Genomic DNA, 22,499 nt, shown 5'->3' with positions numbered 1-22,499 from the left:
TTTTAAACTCATCTATGAAACTTTGATTTACAGAAAAATTGGCAGAAAGTATAGCTTTCCTGATATACACCATTCCCTCCCACAGAGTTTCCCCTACTACCACCTCCCATAAACATCAACCAAAGTTCATAGTTTATGTTAGCACTCACTCTGTGTTTTGATGCTGCCCTGGGGTCAAGATCCCATACTGGAGACCCCATACTGGAGTCCTCACCAGGCCCCGTGACCCCCATCCATCCTCACTTAGCAACCTGTGTGCTGTGTTTTTTTTCTTATGAAAAACATTTCTAGGTACTCAAGTGGAAGGACACACACAATTCGTAAAATTAATTTGCTGGGGAACCTTGGGGCCTAAATTTGAAGCTTAATTTTCAAATTTAATATTGTACTGTCTTTGTAATGTTATAGTTGTTTAGTTTTTCACTAAACCTGGCAGCCCAACTTCTAAAATGTCTTCCCGCCTACTCAGATAGGACCACAGAGACTGAGTGTTTCATCTTTTACTAGGACCTGCTCAGTGTCCCTTCCCACTGTCTTGAGTAAGTTTCCCATTTTCACTGTTAACACTATTGCTGACACATGAAATGTCCTGTCCCCTAGTTCTGATAGAACAGCAGCAATACATATGCTGCTGATGTCCACCCCTTTCCATCTTCCTCAGTGCCCAAGGCAAACCTCAGGCCATTTCTTATTCAAAAGCAAATTAGCAAAGGAACATTCTAGAAATCCTTCCTCAGCACCCTCATGTCTCCAAACACAGCCTTGTGTTTCTACACTGTCCTTTGAAGCCTTTCCCCGGCTTTACTCTGCCACTTTTATTTGTTGTTGCTTTTTATTTGATTCAACCTTGAAACACCTTTCCAGTACTTTCTTTAATTCACTAAGGACAAGACACTGTGCAGGTACAAAATTGCCATCTTTTATCTATTAGAATCACTTTGTGATAAACATTTTAGAGCCAACACTGTAAAAAAACAAAATGTCTCCTCACAACCTAGACCTGATGAAGTCATCACAGCTGGATCTCTGGATATATCTGCAATATAAAAGGAATAGACCTGTGAACCTCAGGAAAGCTTGGCACTTGTTTTTATGTCACGGGTGTCCACAAATGGACTGTTCTCCCCAGAGGTTGCTAATGTTTGGAGTGGCTCTCCTGAGCCTCAGTCCCCAACACTCTCACTCTCTGGTGCCTGTGTTAAGGTACTCGGTCCTTTCAAATGAAAGCATATGCTCATCTCTTCCAGCACAACGTTGTTACCAAACTGAGGGAAATAAGTAATTAAGACCTATAACCTAGCTTACTAGGTTCATAACTGAAATGGCTGGGAATTAGGATAGCTCATGAAAGCAAAACTTGGAACACAAAATTCTCAATGTACAAAACTTTTCCCACATTTTAGTTTTAATATTGTTTTTAATCACATTTTTATATTTTTTATTGAGGCAAGGTTGTTTTACAAGACTATAATGTAGGACTATAGATTCACACCTCTACAAATTTATGTTACCACACCATGCCCACCACCAAAGCCCCATGATCCTACCCCCGCAAGCCAATGGGTGCCCCCCTTTGTCCCTAACCCCCACACTGGTGACGTTATTCACCATGTGTCTGACGACTCAATAGAATTCTTCAAAGAAGCTCAGTTCATTAATCATGAACATTTTGTGTAATAAGTTGTGTATTCTGCCAGATGAATCATCAGGTATATTTGCCAGACTTGACTATTTTCTAAAATCATTCCCAACCTCGAAGACAAGAGAATAAACTGCTTTGCAGAATATTCAAAAGGATTCCCAAAGTATGCTTATGGTCTTAATCTCTAGTTATCGCTGTTACCTAGCCTAGTTATCTAGGCTAAAGGACTTGACACAATTGTTTCCTTTCAATAAGGTTATAAAAATATTCTTGACTAGAGGCTCCCTGGTGGCCCAGGGGTTTAAGTCTCAGAGCAATCAAGCTATTGCCAGCCACTGCGGCATGGGTTCGATCCCTGGCCACATGAAAAGCGGACCTCTCCTATCTCACCCACTGCTCCCCTCAGCAGTGTATTCCAGTACATGTCTGTTCTAGTCCCCACTCTGTCTCTAGTGAATCCTGTCACTCCCAGCACCTCTGGCCTACACCCTACTTCTTGTATGCATAAATCAATAAAAATCTTTAAATATAGGTTTTCCAGTGACCACTGCTGGAAGTATCACTTATCAGTGAGAGGCTTTTTCATTTCTAAATTAATCTAATCAAACCATCTCTATCTGTTCTGCTTCTGTAACTATGCCCATTCAATGTCCCTTTAAAGTAGGTATCATTCTAAGAGGTAATGAAATGATTAGTTTATGAGTTTGTCTTACAATTTTTTAAAAAGATTTATTTATTCATGCAGAACTAGGGTACAGGCCAGAGATGCAGAGGGTGACAGGATTCATCAGAGACAGAGTGGGGAACAGAACAGGCAGATCGACGAAGTACACTGCTGAGGGGAGCAGTGGGCGGGTCAGGAGAGGTCTGCCACACCATGTGGATCTCCTCCGGGGCAGGCAGGGATTGAACTCATGCTGAAGTGGCTTTAGCTTCTTAGTGCAGTGCTTTAACCCACTGCGCCATCAGGGAGGGCCTGTCTTATCATTCTTATGGCAAGGTCTTAAACAAATTTGTGAGGAAATTTAAGCCAGGTAGACCCCCAAGGTAATAAACAGATGGTTATATGCAGACACAACTGCTATTTTGTTTTGTTTGTATACCTAAGTTTCTTGAGGGATTTTGGCTGGGAAGGTAATGAGCTTACATTTCTCTACACTTTGCCTTCAGGTTCCACTGAAGCAATTTGCTTTTTCCTCAAAAGTTGATACATATCACTTGACATAACCCATTGCACCACCTGGGAGGGCTTTGTTTTTATATTTTTAGCCATGTTTTTAAAAAAGTACAGCATTTCATTGTTTTTAAATGAAATTTTTAGTTTTTTTTTTTAATTGATGTAATGTTAGGATCCTCCCCAAAATTATCAGCACTAAAACGCACTTACCACCAGGTCACCCATGGTCCACTGTGCTTCCTTCCTCTTTGTTCTTACCCCTCTCCCTCACTTCCCCCTGTGGGTACTTCAGCTTTAAAGGATTAGTTTTTAAGCTTGTCTGTACCTGACTCTTAGTATAGTTTCTCTGTATTTCATATATTAGTGACACCATCAGGTATTTAGCTTCCTCTTTAAGACTTATTCACTTAGTATTATTCTTTACAGTTGCAACCATGTTGCCACACACAGCATGAGTTTATTTATTGTTGATCACTGAGTAGTATTTCATCATGTACACATACAACCTCTTCATTCACTCATCTGTCTGGGGGGCCACTTAGGTTGTTTCTACAATTTGACGATTATAAATGGTGCTGCAATAAATGTGGTTGTGATGTTGTCTTTCAAAGTGGGATTTTTTTTTTTTTAATTTTTTGGGTATATGCCTAGGGATGGAATTTCTGGGTTTTATGGTAGGTCCATTTTTAATCTTTCAAGACACCCCCATACCACTTTCCATAAAGGCTGGGCCAATGTGCGTTCCCACACACATCAATTTCCCACATCAATGATACACTACTGTTAAGACACTGCTAATTTATGCAACAAATACTTACTGAGTCCTTGAATTGTGGCTGTCACTGTACCCACTAATGATGAAATATTGGTGAACAAAACAAAATACCTACCCTGTGGAACTTGTATTCTCTATAGGAAAACAGAGATTGGGGCTACAGGCTTAAGTGATGTATGTTGTCTCTGATTTCTGAAGCTAAATATTACAATCAAACTCACATATCCTCCCTACTTTAGAAACATTGGTTTAAAGTAATAACTAATTCAAATCCAGTTCGTTGAAATGCTTTTACCATAATCTATTTGTTTAATCATATTTTAAAATCAAATTGCTCTAGAGTGAGCATGCTTTACAAGGTCATTATGGTATTTTAAACTAAAAATTTTACTATTTTGTATCCCAGAACTTGGTTTCTCTTTCAGTCATCTGACATGAGTGGTAGTGTTCACTAGAAATGCTGTTAATATGTTGAAAGTTATTGTTTTAAAGTTGCTTAGCAACAAGAATTCAATATTCCAACTGCTATCAGCTTTTGCACTGAGATGTTTTCAAACCTTGCAAAGGATGTACTATTTCAGGTATCTGGCATTGCTTCCCAAGATTTCCATTAAAATAACACAATTTAATCTTATAACTTATATAAAAATAACTTTATTAGAGCCCATAATTGCTAAGTAAGCCCAGTATTTCTACATGTTTGTCAAACTCAGATGTCCAAAACACAAAATTAGTTGGAATAAATGAATTTGTACTTCAAATTCACTAATATTTATAATTTAAAATGCAGTTTTGGTTAAATGAAAGGATGAAGAAATTAAGCTAGACAAAATTATCAGCTTCTTTAAATTCATTAATTTCATGTGACTCTAATTGATACCACAAAGGCCCTGTCAGCTTTCTTAGAAAAAATGTGCCAACCTCTTCAAAGGTTATTTACTGTGAAAGCAAATGGATTTGAAATACATCAATATAAAACAATGCCACGGCTAAAAACTAAAGCCCTTTATAACAAAAGCAACAGCTGCAAACAAAAGTAATCATTGTCATTATTTTCCCTTTTTTTTTTTTTTTTTTTAAGATTTATTTATTTATTCATACAGAACTGGGGTACAGGCCAGAGGCTCAGGGGCGGTGAGAGGCTTCACCAGAGACAGAGTGGGGAGCAGAACAGGCAGATCGGCGAAGTACACTGCTGAGGGGAGCAGCGGGCGGGTCAGGAGAGGTCTGGCTCGCCATGTGGGGCCGGGGGGATGCGGGAATCGAACTCATGCGGAAGTGGCTTCAGATTCTCAGTGCTGTGCTTTAACCCGCTGCGCCACCAGGGAGGGCCTATTTTCCCTTTTAAACAATTATTTTCTTATGTTCCATGTTTAAAAGTTCATGAAATGTGATAAATCCAGATTTTGGACACTTGAATTTGTGCTAAAATATAAAGGGGTACTACTTATAAAGACAGAAATTCTGTGGTTGATTCTTAATTGTAACATTTTTTGTATTTTATTGAATCTTCAGGGTAGGTGCCAAGTCATTTGTATTTTTAAAAACCCAGCGTGCACAGCAAAGCTAGTCTGTGGCAGTGTATTTAGGGAGAGGTTATCTATTCTTTTTCTTTCCAAGATCTTAAGAATGTGTCTCTAAAAATTTTTCAACCTATTTAGAGGTTATATATTTTTTTTTTCGTGGCTTTATTTTGAACAGCTGTCTTATCCACTCCATAAGTTTTTACTAACTTAAACTCGAGGAGATATCATTTGTATAGAAGGGTATATAAAATATGCACATATAATTGAAGAATAAACATTTAGATATCACTTAGGTAAAATACAAAACACCACCTCAGACCCAAAAGACCCCCCCATACGTCCATTCACAATCACAACCTCCTTCACCCCCCTCGAGGTAACCATCTTCCTAATTTTTGTGATTGTTATTTCTTTGCCTTATACTTTACCACTAATATCTGCATCCCATACAGTGTTGATGTTATTGATGTTTTGCTTTGTCTGTTTTTGAACTTTGTGTAAATGGATTCATACTGTATGTATTTGCAGTTGACATCTATCTTTCAATCTGTCCATTAGAAGAGGCTATACAGTTCATTCACTGTCATTGCCATATAATTATGCCATAACTTTTTACCAATTTTGTTGAGGAACACTAGGGTCACTTCTGGCTTGGGGTTGCTAAATATTCTTGTATAATATGCTAACCCTCAATACTAGCACACATATCACTTGAATTAGTGTACAGCTGTGTAAGTGATTCTGTGTTGTACATTAATGTGGATACAACCAACAGTGAGAATCACAGCAAGTACTATATGTTTTATTATGTTCCAGGTTCATTTTATATAGATGAACTCATCTAGATCCACCCCAGACTTCTAGGAGAGAAAAAACTGGTTCTTCTGGTTGGCAATGAGGGCAAGATGCATGACAAAATCACATTTTTATACCAACTCATATTTAAAATCATATGCTCAAGGTCATACAACCAAGGGGTTGGGATTCAAATCTATGCAGTTGGAAACTGTGTATTTAACTACCACATCATCATAGCATTTACAGAATGTAAGCATTTTTCAAATTAGAGAATGTCCAATTGTCACCCAAAGAAGTTACACTAATTTGTAATCCCACTAGTTGTATAAGATTTTTAGTTGGTCCCTGTCTTTGCTAATACTTAACCTGTTAACTTCCTTATACTGGTCAATCTAGAAGTTGTGTAATGCAGTCTTGATTTAAACTTGCACTTCTCTATTTTAAGTGAGGTAAAGGATTTTGGGGGGGGGGTAAGAGGAAGAGGTTTACCAATCAAGTGCATTTCCTTACTGTGAATTTCTTGTTCAAGATTTTGCCCATTTTTTATTACATTTTACATCTTTTTTATTGACAGAATTCCTCAGATATTCCATGCACTATTGCGTGTGTGTGTGTGTGTCAGTATGAAACTAATTTCTCTGAATTTTTTAAGATGTACACAATTTTTGGGGGGAGGGGGGTCAATATATGTGCAACTGTCTCTTCACATTAGAAGACTTTGTTTGTATTCCTTACCACTTTTGATGAAGAAAATAATAAATTATTCTGATTTATTCATTTCCCCCTTTAAGTTGTTGGTTGTCTTATTTAATGGAAAGCCTTCTCCTACCCCAGTCTTTTCAATATATTTTCTGTATTAGTCTTAAAATGTTGTAGCAATTTGCCTTCAACTTTTCAGTCTCTAAATAGCCTGCAACAATTCTAGGCACCAGTTTATCCCCACAGAAAAGCCCAATTCTCCCAGAAGTATTTGTTGAAAAGCAGTCATCTCTCCCACTGTGGTACCACTATTGCCATAAACCGAGTCTCCATATACTAACATGGTACTAGTATTTTAATAACTACAGTTCTATTTTGATATCTGGCAGACAGCCTAACTCTTGCTGTATCATTCTTTTTAGAGTACCTTGACTATTATTGGCCCTTTACACTTCAAATAAAAAGTAAAAATTTTTATGAAAGTTTTATTGAAACTCCAAATCATTAGGAATTATTATATTAAATCTTCCAATCTTTTGAGCATGGAATGCCACTTGATTCACTGAAGTGTTCCTTTATGTCTTTGAAGTTCAACTTCACAATTTCTCCAGTTTTGAACAACTTTTATGAAATTGTTTTCAAAGTATTTGTTGATGTTATTTAATGATCCTTTCTTAAATTTTTCATGTTCTATTTATTGCTGCTATATAAAATTGCAACTGATTTTTATAAAGAAACTTTTACATTTAACAATTTGCTAAATTATTTTGTTGACTAACAATTTGTAGATTCTATTTTCTATAGCTGTATTATCTGAAACTAACATTTTGACTTCAAAAGCAATAATGACAGATGTCCTTGTCATTTCCTAGTCTTAAAAAGAAAGCTTTCGAGGATGTATTATTTACTGCAGATGTTTGGTAGAAACTGTTAGATTGGTGAAGTACCCTTTATATCTAGTTTGTAAAGACCATTTTTATTTTGAGTTGAACAAATAATTATTCTACATCTGAGATGGATATAGAGAATCTGAGATGGATATAGAAAATCCATCAATCTGTTAATTTGATAATACTGTGAGTATACTTATATACAGTAAGTATACTATAAAAATAAGTTTGGCATAAACTTGACAAAGTCATGATAAATCATCTTACTCGATTTGTCACTTAGTTTGGGACATTGCCTCAATTGTTCTAAGTAAAATTGGCCGGTAATTTCTCTTTCTCACATCATATGATATCAAGTAGTTGCTGGTCTCATAAAATGAATTAAAGGATAGCCCTCTTTTTCTACCCTTTTTTGGCTTTTTCTTGGCTTTTTCTAATGGCTTAAGTTTAGAATTATCACTTGAATATTTTATAGTACTCACCAAGGAATTTGTTTAAGCCTGGGATAGTCATCCTGAAATACTGAGTCATCTAATTTAATAGCTATAGAACCTTTCCTTTGTCTTATGTGGGTAAGTTATGTTTTTTCTAGTGTCTTTTACATTTTACAAACATTGCTTTTAAGCTCTTCATAATATCAACTTAATATTACCACAGAAACAGATTCTTTTTCACTTCTGATACTGTATGTGCCTGTTCTTGTTTCTTAATTCTGTCAAAGGTTTCATTCACTGTTGGGTCTTTTTCAGAGAATAAGCTTTAATATTTCTGTCCTAATCCTTATTTCATTGTATTTCCTTTGAACGTGATTATTTTTCTAAGATACATATCTCTCATTAACATTCAGTCTTTTATTTTTCTGCTAAACACATTTAAAGTTGTTTCCTCCAACTATCATTTTAGCTGCAACCCATAATTTTTGTTACACTATTGTCCAGATTCATTTATATCCTAATTTCAATTAGGATTTCTTGATTCATAGGTTATTTTGAACTGTATTAAAGTCTTAAATATGGAGGGGTTTACTCATTTACTCCCCAGTTAAATGCCAATTAAAAATGATCCTTTAAAAATGAACCTTTCACTACATGAAATTAAATATGGAGGGGTTTACTCATTTACTCCCCAGTTAAATGCCAATTAAAAATGATCCTTTAAAAATGAACCTTTCACTATATGAAATGACTATCTCTAGCAATGTTTCTGCATTAAATTTTTTTCAGATATTAATGTACTGACTTTTGACTGTTATAAACTTTTGCCAAAACTTTACTTTCAATTTTCCATATTTTGTACATTGAGTGTGGTCTCTTAAAACATGTAATTGTCATATTGGTTGAAAAGTGAAACCAACCTGTCCTTCAGTGGTTAGCCCATTTATATTTGATGCAATTACTGAAAACTTTTGTTATATTTAGTACCAACTTTTTTCTATTAATCCTTCCCCTTCTGTTTTTTTATTTTCCTTGTTTCATAATGACTTTCCTTCCGATACTACTTCCACTTCATTTTTACTCTCTCCGAGAACCAAAGTTCACTCTGCTTGTTCAATCTTGTAATGTGGTGTTTCCTGTAGGTATTTTCAAACTTGATTTTTCAAAGCATATGAAAACAGATGTTTTTTGTTAGACATATGCTATTCCAAGATTATTTTATGGTGGTCTTTGTTGGCTTTCATTTATGGTGCTAATATTCCTTGAGAATCTTACTTAAACAGTTTCCCTGGGAAAATTGTGATCCTACTATCCTCCAAAGATTTACTGACATCTACAAGGCACTCACTCTAGTGCCAATAAATCCATAACCTATGTTTTAGCACCAAAATGATATAAATTTGGGGTACTATCTTTACACATATATTGGAAATTTGTTTAATGGCTACTCTTTATGTTCCCCCCACACCATTTTATTAAAATATAAGTGACATACAATTTATAAGTTGTTCAACATAATGGCTTATGTGTAACATAATGACTTACTGTAGTCATTTTGCAATGTACACATAAGTCTTGTTAAAAATCACCTGATATAAATTGTCTTTCTAAAATTTCATATGAAATTTGGAAAGACAATTTATATCAGGTGATTTATATATATATAAAGCATTGTGATCTCATATATAGAGATGTTTTACATGACATCACACTTCTCTTTGCCCCACCTTCATCCATTTCCTCTACTCCCTTGTCCTGGCAACCACTAATCTCATCTCTGTCTATGAGAGTTTGGTGGATTTTGTTTAGTTTCCACATACTATTTTTCTTGGTCTTTATTGCATTTAATGTAATGTCCTCAAACCCTATGCTTGTTGTCCAAGTGAGGATTTATGTCTTTTTTTTCGAACCATGGATACATAAGTTGACTACTGTAAGTAAAGCTGCTATGAATATAGATGAGCAGGTACCTCTTTGAGTGTTTGTTTCTCTCTTATATATAGACTAGAGTTAGACTGAATGGCAGTTTTATTTTGAGCAATCTCCATCCTGTTTTTCATAATAGCTGCACCAATTTACAATCCTCAATATAAGGATATAGGAGTTTCCTTTTCTCCATAGCAGCATTTCTTACTTTCTGATGAAAATCATTGTAACAAGTGTGAATTGATACTGTGGCTCTGATTTGTATTTTCATAATGATTAATGATGTTGAATGCCTCTTTATGTACCTGTTGACCATTCATAGATTTTTGGCAAATGTCTATTCAGGTCATCTTCCTATTTTCCAACTGAGTTATCTGTAGTTTTACTATTGAGTTTCTTGTATATTTATACATTAATCCCTTGTCAGATATGTACTGCAAATATTTTACCCACTTTATATGCTGCTTTTTCATTTTGTTAACTGTTTACTATGTAGAAGCTTTTTAGTTTGATGTAGCCTCTTATTATTCATATACAATGCTTTAGGTGCCAGATCCAAAAAAATCACTGCCGACCCTATAGGTAGCTTATCCTCTATGTTTCCCTCTAGGAGCTTTATCATTTGGGGCCTTACATTTATGTCTATTATATTTTGAGTTTATTTTTGTGTGTGGTACTAAATAGAGTTCGACAGTTTACTCCATTACACGTGAATATTCCGTTTTCTCAGCAACATTTAGTTCTGGGCTTTCTATTCTGTTTCACTGATATATGTGCCTATTTTTATGTTAACACCATATGTTTGATAACTATAGTCTTGAACTAAGGAAACATAACACTTCTAATTGTTGAAGTCTTGAAAGGGAATGCACTGAATAATCTGCACCAATTGTTTACTCAGTTTCTATGAAAACTGAGAATTAGGTTACAACTACTATGTATAGAGTAAATGTCAAAAAGTCCTGACATTTTTTTCTGTTTTCTAAGCAATAAAATGCATCATGACTTTTTTTGACAACCCCAGTAGCTTTTTGCATAATTGTTTTTGTAATATAAATGAATTCTTCATCAATGCTATTAATCACATAGTACACAATTAAGTCATATGTATACCTTTAGAAGTTCATTTAAAGAACTCAACTTTATGAAAAGGTGGAATACATGTGGTGTGAACTAATTTACTTTGTCTAAATAAGTATTTGCAGACAAGGCTTCGTGAAATACTGTTAGATATTTAATGTACAGAATAAATGTGAATTTTATACATTCAAAAAAGTATGTTAAGATATAGGGGAAAATAATATAAAACAACAAAATAAGCGGGCACCTATAAATTAGATCCATTCTGCAGGGGAGGGGGAGGGAGAAGGATTAGGACAGGGGAGGGAAAATCTCAAGGGACTATGGTGATGGTGCACAAGTAAACTAATGGTGGAAATTCCATGGGGATTACACCTGAGAAAAAAATGAAACAGTAAAAAGTTGTTAAGGGCCTCTTTGACTGCCTGGGATTAAGACTCAGTGGTAGCACCTCTGCAGCCTGAATCTGACCACGACAGGGAGGTGACCCACATTTGGTGCAGCAGACCTCTCCTGAATCACATGCTGCTGTACTAGTACTGTATTTCAGTCAATCTGCCTGTCTCTGGTAAATCTTCTCTACCCACCCCCACCACCTCTGGTCTACGCCACAGTTCTTCTATGCATAAAAACTTTCTTAAAGCTTTAAGTGAGGGTGGTTGAGTGGTGGACTGAAAGGTACAACAATCAGGAGTTTTATGTATTTCAATAATTTATTCACAATGCAACACAATTCCTGAGTGCAGTTACATACTAAACTTCATGTACATGAAGAGCTTTATCTTAGTCAGTGCTATATTCCTACAACCTGAATAATGTAAAGACTAGATTAGTGATGGACCAACTACTTATAATTCAGTGACAAAGACAATAATCAACCTAAAGATTAATTCCAGCCACACACAAAGAGAAAGCATGAGATCACAAATAGAATAACCAAGAATCAATTTTTAAAGAGTAGACATAAATGCAGCTGCATCTAAAAAACGATGACTTAAGAATCTCAGGGTAAATATAACTAAAGATACAAATCTCAGATATTTTTATGAAAGTTTTTTCCCAATCCACAAGCAATCAATGATATTCAAGGTAACCACACATTATTTAAAGGGTCATTTGTGTTAACAAACACTGTAGAAATTCATTACTCATTATGTGTATACTAAATCTTAAAGCTTCTTTTTAACCCTTTCACCGTTTTAAATACACAGTAACTCAGGAAAAAGGGACACTAAAAAGTGAGTTAAAACCTTCAGAATGATAATGTATTTGCTGGAATTCAGTATCTTATTCATGATATATAGTTACTTGGTGCTTGAGTAATAACTATTAGAAACATTTGTATGGAAAAATTTTTCAGCAAAATTTCTTAACTTTGCACATTTTGTAGGCATTCTTGGTTTAAACCAAAAGTTAAATCCCACACAGCAAGTAGTATTTCAGTAAAGTTTGTCTGCACTGGGCATTCAGAATATTCCCAAGTAAGAGAATAACTAATACAGATATCCCAAAGCCTAAATAGACCTTAGAAACTGAGGGGTTCTGACTGTTAAAATGCTTTCTTTAGGTTTACTGTACAGACTAGACTTCTTTTTTCGTAGATTCGCTAATACTAAATTGCCTACTAGGTTTAGTGGCTTCAAGCATCAGCTCCTGCAGCTGTCCGATTTGTTCATCACGAAAGTCATTAAGTCTTTCTTCTGGAAGGGTGGTTCCAAAACAGGCTTTTTCAGTTGAATTTTGTCTATTTTCATTAGCTTGTTGCCACAGCATTTCTGCATATGCCTAGTAAAGAAAGATGACAGATATAAAATTAAGATCTGTATTCACGTACTGTTATAAGGCTGAAAAAATTCAATTTCCAAATCACCTATTTTTCTCCATCACTGAGATATACAAACAATATAGTTCTAACTTAACAATTTAGAAATCATTAAATATACACTCTTGTAAAAAAAAAAAAAAAAAGTGCTTAGGAGCCTCCCTGGTGGCCTCACTACTGAGCAGACCTACTTGCTGCAGACTTCAGTCTGCTGTCTTGCCCACTGCAGCAGTGCATTTCAACGGATCTGCTCCCTACTCTGTCTCTGGTGAATCCTCTAGCCTCCCCCCAACCCCCAGTTCTTGTATGTAAATAAATCTTTAAAAAGTGCTTAATTGGGGGGCAAGGGTAGAATGCATAAGCCACCCCAAAAATGATATCCAAAACTGTATGTACATGAGCATAGACATACTTCTCGTGCTACAGCTTGCATCAAAATTTTAAGGGGAAGGAGGCAATCCACTCTTGAAAGTGGGTTCTAAAAACATAATTTAATCACACTACAGAATATTTTGTGTCCAGAAAGACACTCTCAGTCACCATCTGTAGCCTAATATTCCAACTACCATTCTCTGTACAAGTAACAGTTTAAATACGCTCTTGCTTAAATCAGTCTTAGGCAGGCAGTATCACTTCTAGTTCATGAACTTAAAAGATTATATGCATCCTGTTGGTAAATGAATTAGTTAACTAAGGATAATGCTGTTACTATATATAGTTTGAGATATCTAAATTGCTTCCAACTGCTCAAATGCCAGCACCAGCTGGAACACTTCTGAGATAAGATTGGATTTTTTTTTTTAATTATGTACATAAGAACTGGGATACAGAGCAGATGTGCAGGGGCTGAGAGGATTCACCAGGGACAAAGTGGGAAACAGAACAGCTGGATTGACTAAAACATACTGCTGAGGGGAGTAGCAAGTAAGACAGGAGAGATCTGCAGTACCATATGGGTCACCTCTGGGATGGGGATCTAGTGCTACAGTGACTGCACAGTGCTGAATTTTTACTTGCCATAAAAAGAACATGGGTACTAACCCTGCAACGTGTCCTAAGGCATCCAGAAGACAGTACAGGTAACTCCAAATAGCAGGTAGAAGTTGAGAAGGGACTAGCTCAGTAAAAGTTACAGAAGGGAAGCTCCAAATTTTGAAACTTATTTTTGGCAGTTTCATAGTTCATTTTGCACCTTTTTCTATCTCAGTTGTAATCCCCGTGGGCTGCCATCGCCATAGTCCAGTGTACTTCCCTCCCCCCACTCCATTTTTGATCCCATAAAATTTTCTACCCCCATAAAATGTCTCTGGTATATATTAGTTGTTCATTATTTTTTTCCCCTGGTCCTTTATGCTCTGCTATGAATGAAGCCATCTGGTATTTTTCCTTTTCTTTCTGGCTTATTTCACTAAGCATGCTCCTTCCAGCTCCATCCATGTTGCTGCAAAAGGTATGCGTTTATCTTTTTTGGTTGCTGAGTAATATTCCATTGTGTATATATACCACATCTTTTTAATCCAGTCATCTATTTTTGGGCATTTGGGTTGATTCCATGTCTTTCTCTATTGTAAATAAAGCAGCAATAAAGATGAGGGTGCAGGTGTCTCTTTGAATCAGTGTTTTTGATCTTTTGGGTAGATACCCAGGAGTGGGATTGCTAGGTCATATGGAAGCTCCATTTTTAGCAACTTGAGAAACCTCCAAACAGTTTCCCATAGTGGCTGTACTGCCAAAAAATTTTGCTGACCCCTTAACTAGGCATGTGCAGAGCGGCCCAGGTAAGGCAAAACCAACTGAATTTCTGCTGCTTCTTGTTGTCTGATAACACAAAATCAAAATACCTAGAATAAAATCTGATATAATGTATTTCTATGTCCAAGGAAAAATATCCAAAATTACTATAAAGATTAATAAAAAATGTGATCTCTAATCAAGAGAAATGAGTGTCTGAAATGACTCATGTATTAGAATTGTCAAGAAAAGACTTTAAAGAACCACTGTGAATATATTCAAATACACAAAAGAAAATAAGGCTATAGAAGCCAAAAATCTTCCAAAGATAAATGAGTTTCTTAAATGCTGCTGGGGAAATTGGACAAGTGAAAAAATTAAACTGCATATTTAAAAGTAAGTGTAAGACAGGTTTAATCCACAGTTAAATTTTGTTAGAAGTCATAAAACCCCTAGGAGAAAACATGATGCCTAAAAGTAGAAAAATAATTTGCAATTCATATGGTAAGGGATTAATATGGACAGAGATCCTGAATTGACATTTTTCCAAACAAGGTGTCACCTTAAACTGCTAAAATAGCTATCATGAGGAGATGAGATAACAAGTGCTGGCTAGGAATCAGAGAAAAGGAAACTCCTATACATGGTTGTTGGGACTGAAAATTGTACACCAATTTACATAGTATAGCCACTATGAAAAACAGTATGGAGGTTTCTCAAAATAATAAAAATACAATTTATAATCCAGCAATTCTATGTCTAAAGGATTGTATCTACTGAAGAGACACATAATGTAATGAAAATGGGTATAATAGTCAAGACATGGAAACAACCTCAGTATCTACAGAAGGTAAGTGGATTTTTTTTTAAGTTGTGGCAATGTTATTCAGTCATAAAATAAAAGGAATTCTTCATCTGCAACATGGGTGGACCTAGAGTGCATTATGGTAAGTGGAATAAGTCCTCAGACACAAAGGTAAATACTGTGTGATCTCTCAGACCCCTTAAATGGATAAAACTTTTCTCCAATTAGAAATAAGGACTCAGTACTAAGGATATCATGTACAGTATATTTAACACTGCTGTATGGTAGTGTTCTCATTACAAGGGAAAAAAACCTGCTGTATTTTTTGTTTGTGGCATCTGAGATAAATGATAATGGTAGTACTCATTTCAAAATCTGAGAATCAAGTCATTTTTCTGTATATTTAAATTTATACAATGCTATATCAATTACATCAATAAAATGGAGTGAGTTTGGTCATGGTTAAAGAATAGAGGACAAAGTCAACAGAAAATAAGAAACTTCACTGAATGGATTTAATATCAGATTGTAGTTAATTTTTATAGGTATATTACCTACTCTGAAAAAGCAAAAACTAAAAATGAACTTAGGATCAACGATGTATGGAACAATGTCAAAATAGCCAATTATATTTAAATGTATTCACAAAAGAAAAGAATGAGGCAAAATTTTTTTGAATATCTCAAATAAATATCTGAGTTAGAAACAACAAATACCAACGTCAGGATACTGATTATCTTTGAAAGCAGATAAATGTTAGCTATAATATTAGTATTTTTATTTTTCAAAAGACTGATCTATAAAACAAATAGTAAATCTGGGAAGTAAACATGGATTCTTTTACATTTACTGCACTAGTATATTTTTAAATTTTTCATAATTTTACCTTATAATTTTCAATATGTATATTCAGAATATTTCAGTGGGGTATAAGTTATAATTAAAGCATCAATTACTCATGTTCCTGAGGTTGCAGCTCAAGACGGTGACATATGAGACTCCTGAACTTCCCTGTGTCCCAGACACCCCAAATCTATAGCTAAATGCATGACAACTACCTCTGAAAGAAATCTAGAATTTGCTGAGCAACTCCTACTCATTCAACTGAGAAAAACCCCTATCTTAGCAGGTAAGAGAATCTTTCCATAAACCAATCAAAATGAACTCACAACTACTAGTTTTCCCCTTGAGGAGCAAAAGGTTTGGGTCTTTTTCTAGCACCCCAACTTTTAAGACTTCCACCTAAGAACCACGAAATATCTAGCACTATAGACCAAAATGTTTGCATCCACAACACCGCCCCCCCCCCCAAGGCTACAGTGAACTATAAAGTAGTTCTTAATGGGCTAACAAAGATTCTCTATGGCTACCCCTCAGGGTTCAGCAGAGACAATCCACTGAATCATGCAATTGTTTCATGAAAGAGATATACTAGCAGACCTTAAATTAGAATCCTTTCAACAGACAGCTAGGGGCCCACTGAAATTCTCTCTAGAGGAGAAGTTGCGGGTGCCATTTTCATACTCCCTCTCTGACCCACACCACTCAATCTCCATTGAGAAAGAAGCTTGTGCGCAAGTCTGGCATGTCAGCTCTTAAAGCTGCTGCCAAGAGAACACATCACTTGCTAGCCTGGCTCTGGTAGCCAGCAGAGCATGATTTCATGGGTTAAAGTAGGTGGCAGGAAATAGTTAACTGGCTTTTCCACTGCATTTAGCACAGAGGGAACAAATACCTGTCTTTCAGGGAGTGGGGTGGATATATTTTACCACCTACAAATCAACTTCTAAGTAAGCCTCTACATCAAATCCATTTTACAGAGTGTGCTAAATATCACCATGAAATACAACTGGCAAAATCCAAACTATGAAAAACTACAAAACTAACCACAATCTTAGAATAGGAAAAATAAGGACATTGCCACCTAAGTCTGCATCACTAGTAGGTCATATTGACAGTACGTAGCGCCTGATTTATTATGTACTAAACAGTGCATATCACCTAATATTCTTCCCAGTAATATACCTCAACTAATCATAAAAAAATGAGACAACCCAAAATTGAGACACTATAAAATAACTAACCAGTACTCTTTTTTTTTTTAAAGATTTATGCATACAGAACTGGGGTATAGGGCAGAAGTGCAGGAGCAGTGAGAGGATTCATCAGAGAAAGGGTGAGGGGAACAGTCAGACTGAGTGAAGTACGCTGCTGAGGGGAGCAGAGGGCAGGTCAAGAGAGGTCTACCAGGGCATGCTGTCACCTCTGGGGCGGGGATTGAACTCACGCTGAAGTGGTTTTAGCTTCTAAGGCTTGTGCTTTAAACTGCTGCATCACCAGGGAGGGCCTCACCAGTACTCTTTAAAGGAAACTAAGCTGACAAGACATTATGACCAAATGCAATCTCAAATACTAGGTGAGATGTTAGGACAAAAAAGGAATACTAGCTTCACCACTAGTCTGGTTAAGAATTTAACATTGCTGATGCAACATTTTTTTTTCTTCTGATAATAGTGCTATGTTAGATGTTAACATAAAGGGCAGCTGTACCATTTTTGCAACTCTTCTGTAAGTTTAAAACTAAGAAATAAACTTATTTGCATGTTTAAATAAAACTGCTGTTAACTAAGAGACATCAACAAAATCAAGTACTTCTAAATTCAGAGATGAAAGTCTCAGAGTCAAGTACTGGGGCTTGTAATTTGCTTTAATATTATCTGGGTTGGGGCCCTCCCTGGTGACGCAGCGGGTTAAAGCACAGTACTGAGGGGCTAGAATCACCTCAGCAAGAATGCAATCCCCACCAGCACCTGAGGTGATCCAAAAGGCAGGCAGACCTCTCCTGCCCACTGCCATACCCCTACCTCCCAGCAGTATTCTTTGTCAGTCTGCCTGTTCTGCTCCCCACTCTGTCTCTGGTGCATCATCTCACCGCCCTTGCTTTTCTGGCCTTACCCCAGTTCTGTATGGATAAATAAATCTTTAAAAAAATATTATCTGGGTTAAGGGGAGAAGTAGGTGAAAATACAAATGAAAAAGGACTGGTCACAAGTTAATGTAAATCACTGGGCTTCAACATTTATTATTTCTACATTTATGTTTTAAATGTTTTCCATTAACTAAATTATACATACACACACCACATAAAATTAGCAGATTTAAACAAAATTAACTATATACAAATACAACTGAATTAATTCCAAATTTCAGCTATGAGTTTGAAATGTAACTTGTCTACAAAGTTTCCCAGCTACAGAAAAGCTACATTGGCCTAATCTATTCCCAAGATAATTCTTAAGTCCTCTCATTGCTCAAACTGAACAGCATAACTCCCCATTTTTATGTGAGAGATATCAGGTGTCTTCAATGCCAAATTTAAATTTGTGGATGAGCAAAGAAGAAAATGCAAACTGCTTTCATTCAAGTATTAGCTGTTCTTTGCCATCTCAACTGCTGAAGTATTCTTAAATTGTTTGGTGGATTCATTAGCCTTTAAAGAGGAAAACTAGTTAGCTTGTAGGATCTTTTCTCAGTCCTGACCTTTATTTCCAATGAGCCAATAATGAGTAACAAAGTTTTGCCCCTTTTAGCTTATACTGTTAATTAATCTTGTTCAATTCTCATTCTCTTGCTGCCAATTAACCATGTCTCTTCCTATTTAGTAAAGTGTTTATTAAGGAACACACTAAATTTTTTAACACAGAAACCTACATTTAACAGCAGTTTCTTTGTTTGTAGAAATATTTTCTAAACACCTTGGGCTTACTTATTATTTTTAAGCCATACAAATTTTAAACCTATGCTTTAAAATATGCCAAAATTACTTTCAAATAGATTGATTTTTTATGGTAATTTAGCACATGGCTATGAATCTGATTAAACTGATTTCAGTACATAAATAAATCTGTGTTGCCTGCCACACCAGAATCAAATGGAATAAAATTCCTGATACACTTGACCTACAAAAATTAAGACTGACTGGTTCTTATGAACAAATGTGGACCAGAGAGTCACACAAAGCTGAAAATTTATAAACTTGAGAGTATAATAAGAATAACAAACATTAGGCAGAAAAAATATGTATACAGAAGAGATACCAAGATTTGTCTAATTAACTGCACATCTATAATACAGAATAATATACAACAGTTCAAAATAATAAAATCAATGATGTACTGATAGAAAGCTCCATAAGATTTGGAAAAAGCCACCAGCAGAATATTATGTAAAAAAATATATTTGAATGCTTCTAAATACATATAAACAGCTAAAATATACCCACAAAAGTCTGGTAGACTAGTCTTCTACTTTGTTCTAAGCACCTTACCTCTCTGTATTGTATTGTTTGGTCCTTGATATTATTCAAGCATTATTCAAGTAATTAAATGGGGGAGAAAGAAAACTAAGGGGAGAGAAGCTAAGGAAAAATACTAGAATGGAAGAAGTTAAAGCCCTAATTTCGTGATTATCTTTACAGCATAGATAAAATTAATTTGCCCTTTGTTCTTTAAAAGAAAGTCAGAAATGTTGATTCCAATGATGACAGCTTCATAAAAGTCATGCTTTAAAAAGTATGATAGGCTCTCTTTAGTTGAACAAAATTATTTCAAGTTATTTTATGAAGTATGGACACATGCTTTTTGCCTGACACAGAATTTCCTGGAAAGCTAAAGAGTAGTTGGAGAGTTTTTATACTCCTTCCATATGAACTACCAAAAGGTTACCCTTCTCCCCAAATTATTTAATTATTTTAACATTTTATATAGTAACATTTAACCAACAAACTTAACTTTGGAGCAGTTAGCCACGCTTTCCCTAGAGAACTGATTAAATGGCTCCTTGGAGAGCAAAAACAACAAAAACACTCCCTTTCACAAGAAACTTGAAAGTTTCCTGAATTACAATAACTAAATTCAAAGATGCCTCAGGGATCTGAAATACAGCTGCCCAAATTAATACAGAATACTTATTATATTATAGGAAAAAAAGAAATCTATGTTGGCCATGTTGATTATTACGTAACTAGTTGCTCTGACCAGGCTTTGTGATATTTTTCAAGTCACTGATGGTAACTTACCCATTATTAAAACACAAAATAAACAGTAAGCAATGCTATTTCTTAGCCCCAAACACTTATAATGCATCAGTATGATTCACAGAAAACACTGGTAGCACAAGTGCAACTTTCTCTAAGTGTATTTCTCAGGTGGCTATGAAGTGAGGCCTCTCTAGATTCTGTTCCCTAAGGTCCCTCTGCCCGGTACAGTAAACCAAACTCAGGACTCACCTGTGACTCCAGAGAACATAAAAGGTTCTAGTTTGGAAAAGAATAGAAACAAAGTAAGTCTGTTTCACCAAAGTTCATCACACATCTTCCCTGTGAACTCTGTCTCAAATATGTCATAATGGCAGATATTAAAGTGCTTGCGAAATAGGCACATTTCTGTTGATGACACTCACCTAGAAGGTCCACAGCATTGTATTTAAGGTAACTGTAATTTTTTTTTTAAAGATTTATTTATTCATATAGAACTGGGGTACAGGCCAGAGATGCGGAGGGTGAGAGGATTCACCAGAGACAGAGTGGGGAGCAGAACAGGCAGATCGACGAAGTACACTGCTGAGGGGAGCAGCGGGCGGGTCAGGAGAGGTCTGCCACGCCATATGGTCTCCTCCGGGACAGGCGGGAATCGAACTCATGCGGAAGTGGCTTTAGCTTCTCAGTGCAGTGCTTTAACCCGCTGCACCACCAGGGAGGGCCAACTGTAATTTTTTTTTAAGGCAACTCTTCACCACCTAAAACTATATTCATAAAACTAATTTTAAAAATGTCTGGTTCCCAAGTGGGAAAGGAACAGACTGGACTGTGGTGGTGAAGTGAGGTGTAGTAACAGTACCCAAAGAGGAGGATGCTGTACTTTTAAAACATTATCTTAAAGAAAAAAAAAAAAACCTTTGGACCATTTTAGAAACTAGAGTAGTAAATGTATTATTTGTATATCTTATGCTTTAAAGTATGAAATGTAATTTAAATTTAAAATTTATATTGATAATATAATTTATTTCATGATGTAACTTGCAGCAATAAATTTTACAATTAAATCTAATAGCCATGATCATAGAATATTGAAAAATAAAGCTGTTATCAAGCATTCTATTTAACTAGACAAATTTCTAAGTTAGATTTTCCAATTATGTATAGTACAGGATTGTTGTGAGAATTAAATCTAAAAAAAAAAAAAAAAGACAAAATTAATTGCATTTATGCATACAGAACTGGGGTACAGGCCAGAGGTGCAGGGGCAATAAGAGGTTTCACCAGAGACAGAGTAGGGAGCAGAACAGGCCAACTGACAAAGTACACTGCTGAGTGGAGCAACGGGCGGGTCAAGAGAGGTCTGCTATGCCCTGTGGGTCACCTCTAGGGCGGGGATCTAACTCATGCTGAAGTGGCTTTAGCTTCTTAGTGCTGTGCTTTACCTACTGCACCACCAGGGAGGGCCCAACAGTTAATATTTTTAAAGGGTTATTTTTAGGGGCCCTCTCTAGTGGTGCAACAGGTTAAAGCAAAGCACTATGGAGCATGAGTTCAGTCCCAGTCAGGAAAGTAAGCAAACCTCATTACTTGCCCGCTTCTCCCCTCAGCAGGATTTCAGTAGATTTGCCTGTTCTGCTCTCTACTCTATCTCAATCTCACACACACACACATATACCCCTACGCCTCTGGCCGGTACCCCAGTTCTTGTATACATAAATAAATAAATCTGGTTGCAAAAAGTAACTTTGTTTTTTATAAATGTTGGCAAGGAGCAAAAGGAACTCTCCTACATTGCTGGTGAGAATGCAAACTGGTCAGCCCACTATGGAAAGCTGTGTGGAGGTTCCCCAAAGGCTAAAAATGGACCCCATGTGATCCAACAATGTTACTCCTTGGGATCTATAGAAAGGATTCAAAAACATTAATTCTAAAGAACACCTGCCCCCCTATCTTTATTGCAGCACTCTTTATAATAGGTAAGTTATGGAAATAATAGAAATGCCCCAAAACAGATGGCTGGATCAAGATGATATAGTATAGTATATATACACAATGGACTATTACTGAGCAATCAAAAAGATAAACTCATGCCATCTGTAAAAACATGGACACTCAGTGACATAAGCCAGAAAAGAAAAATGGTTTCACTTAGAGGA

At 35.9% G+C, this 22,499-nt stretch overlaps 1 protein-coding gene across 1 annotated transcript in view; it reads right to left on the bottom strand.

Annotated features, from left to right (window-relative positions):
• Nucleotides 1–11,525: 11,525 nt before the first annotated feature.
• The window catches only part of SDHAF3 (succinate dehydrogenase complex assembly factor 3), a 55,333-nt gene continuing 44,359 nt past the window's right edge, over nt 11,526–22,499 (bottom strand). Inside the window, exon 2 of the mRNA XM_004677113.2 lies at nt 11,526–12,732. Coding sequence (XP_004677170.1) covers nt 12,529–12,732 — 204 coding nt within the window. The 3' untranslated portion in view covers nt 11,526–12,528. The remainder of the gene's footprint in view (nt 12,733–22,499) is intronic.

Source organism: Condylura cristata, unplaced genomic scaffold (genome assembly GCF_000260355.1).
Source record: "Condylura cristata isolate star-nosed mole 26May11 unplaced genomic scaffold, ConCri1.0 scaffold00005, whole genome shotgun sequence".
NCBI classification, from domain to species: Eukaryota; Metazoa; Chordata; class Mammalia; order Eulipotyphla; family Talpidae; genus Condylura; species Condylura cristata.
The sequence above is the reverse complement of the archived record's forward strand: the minus strand, read 5'-3'. Positions and strand labels throughout refer to the sequence as shown.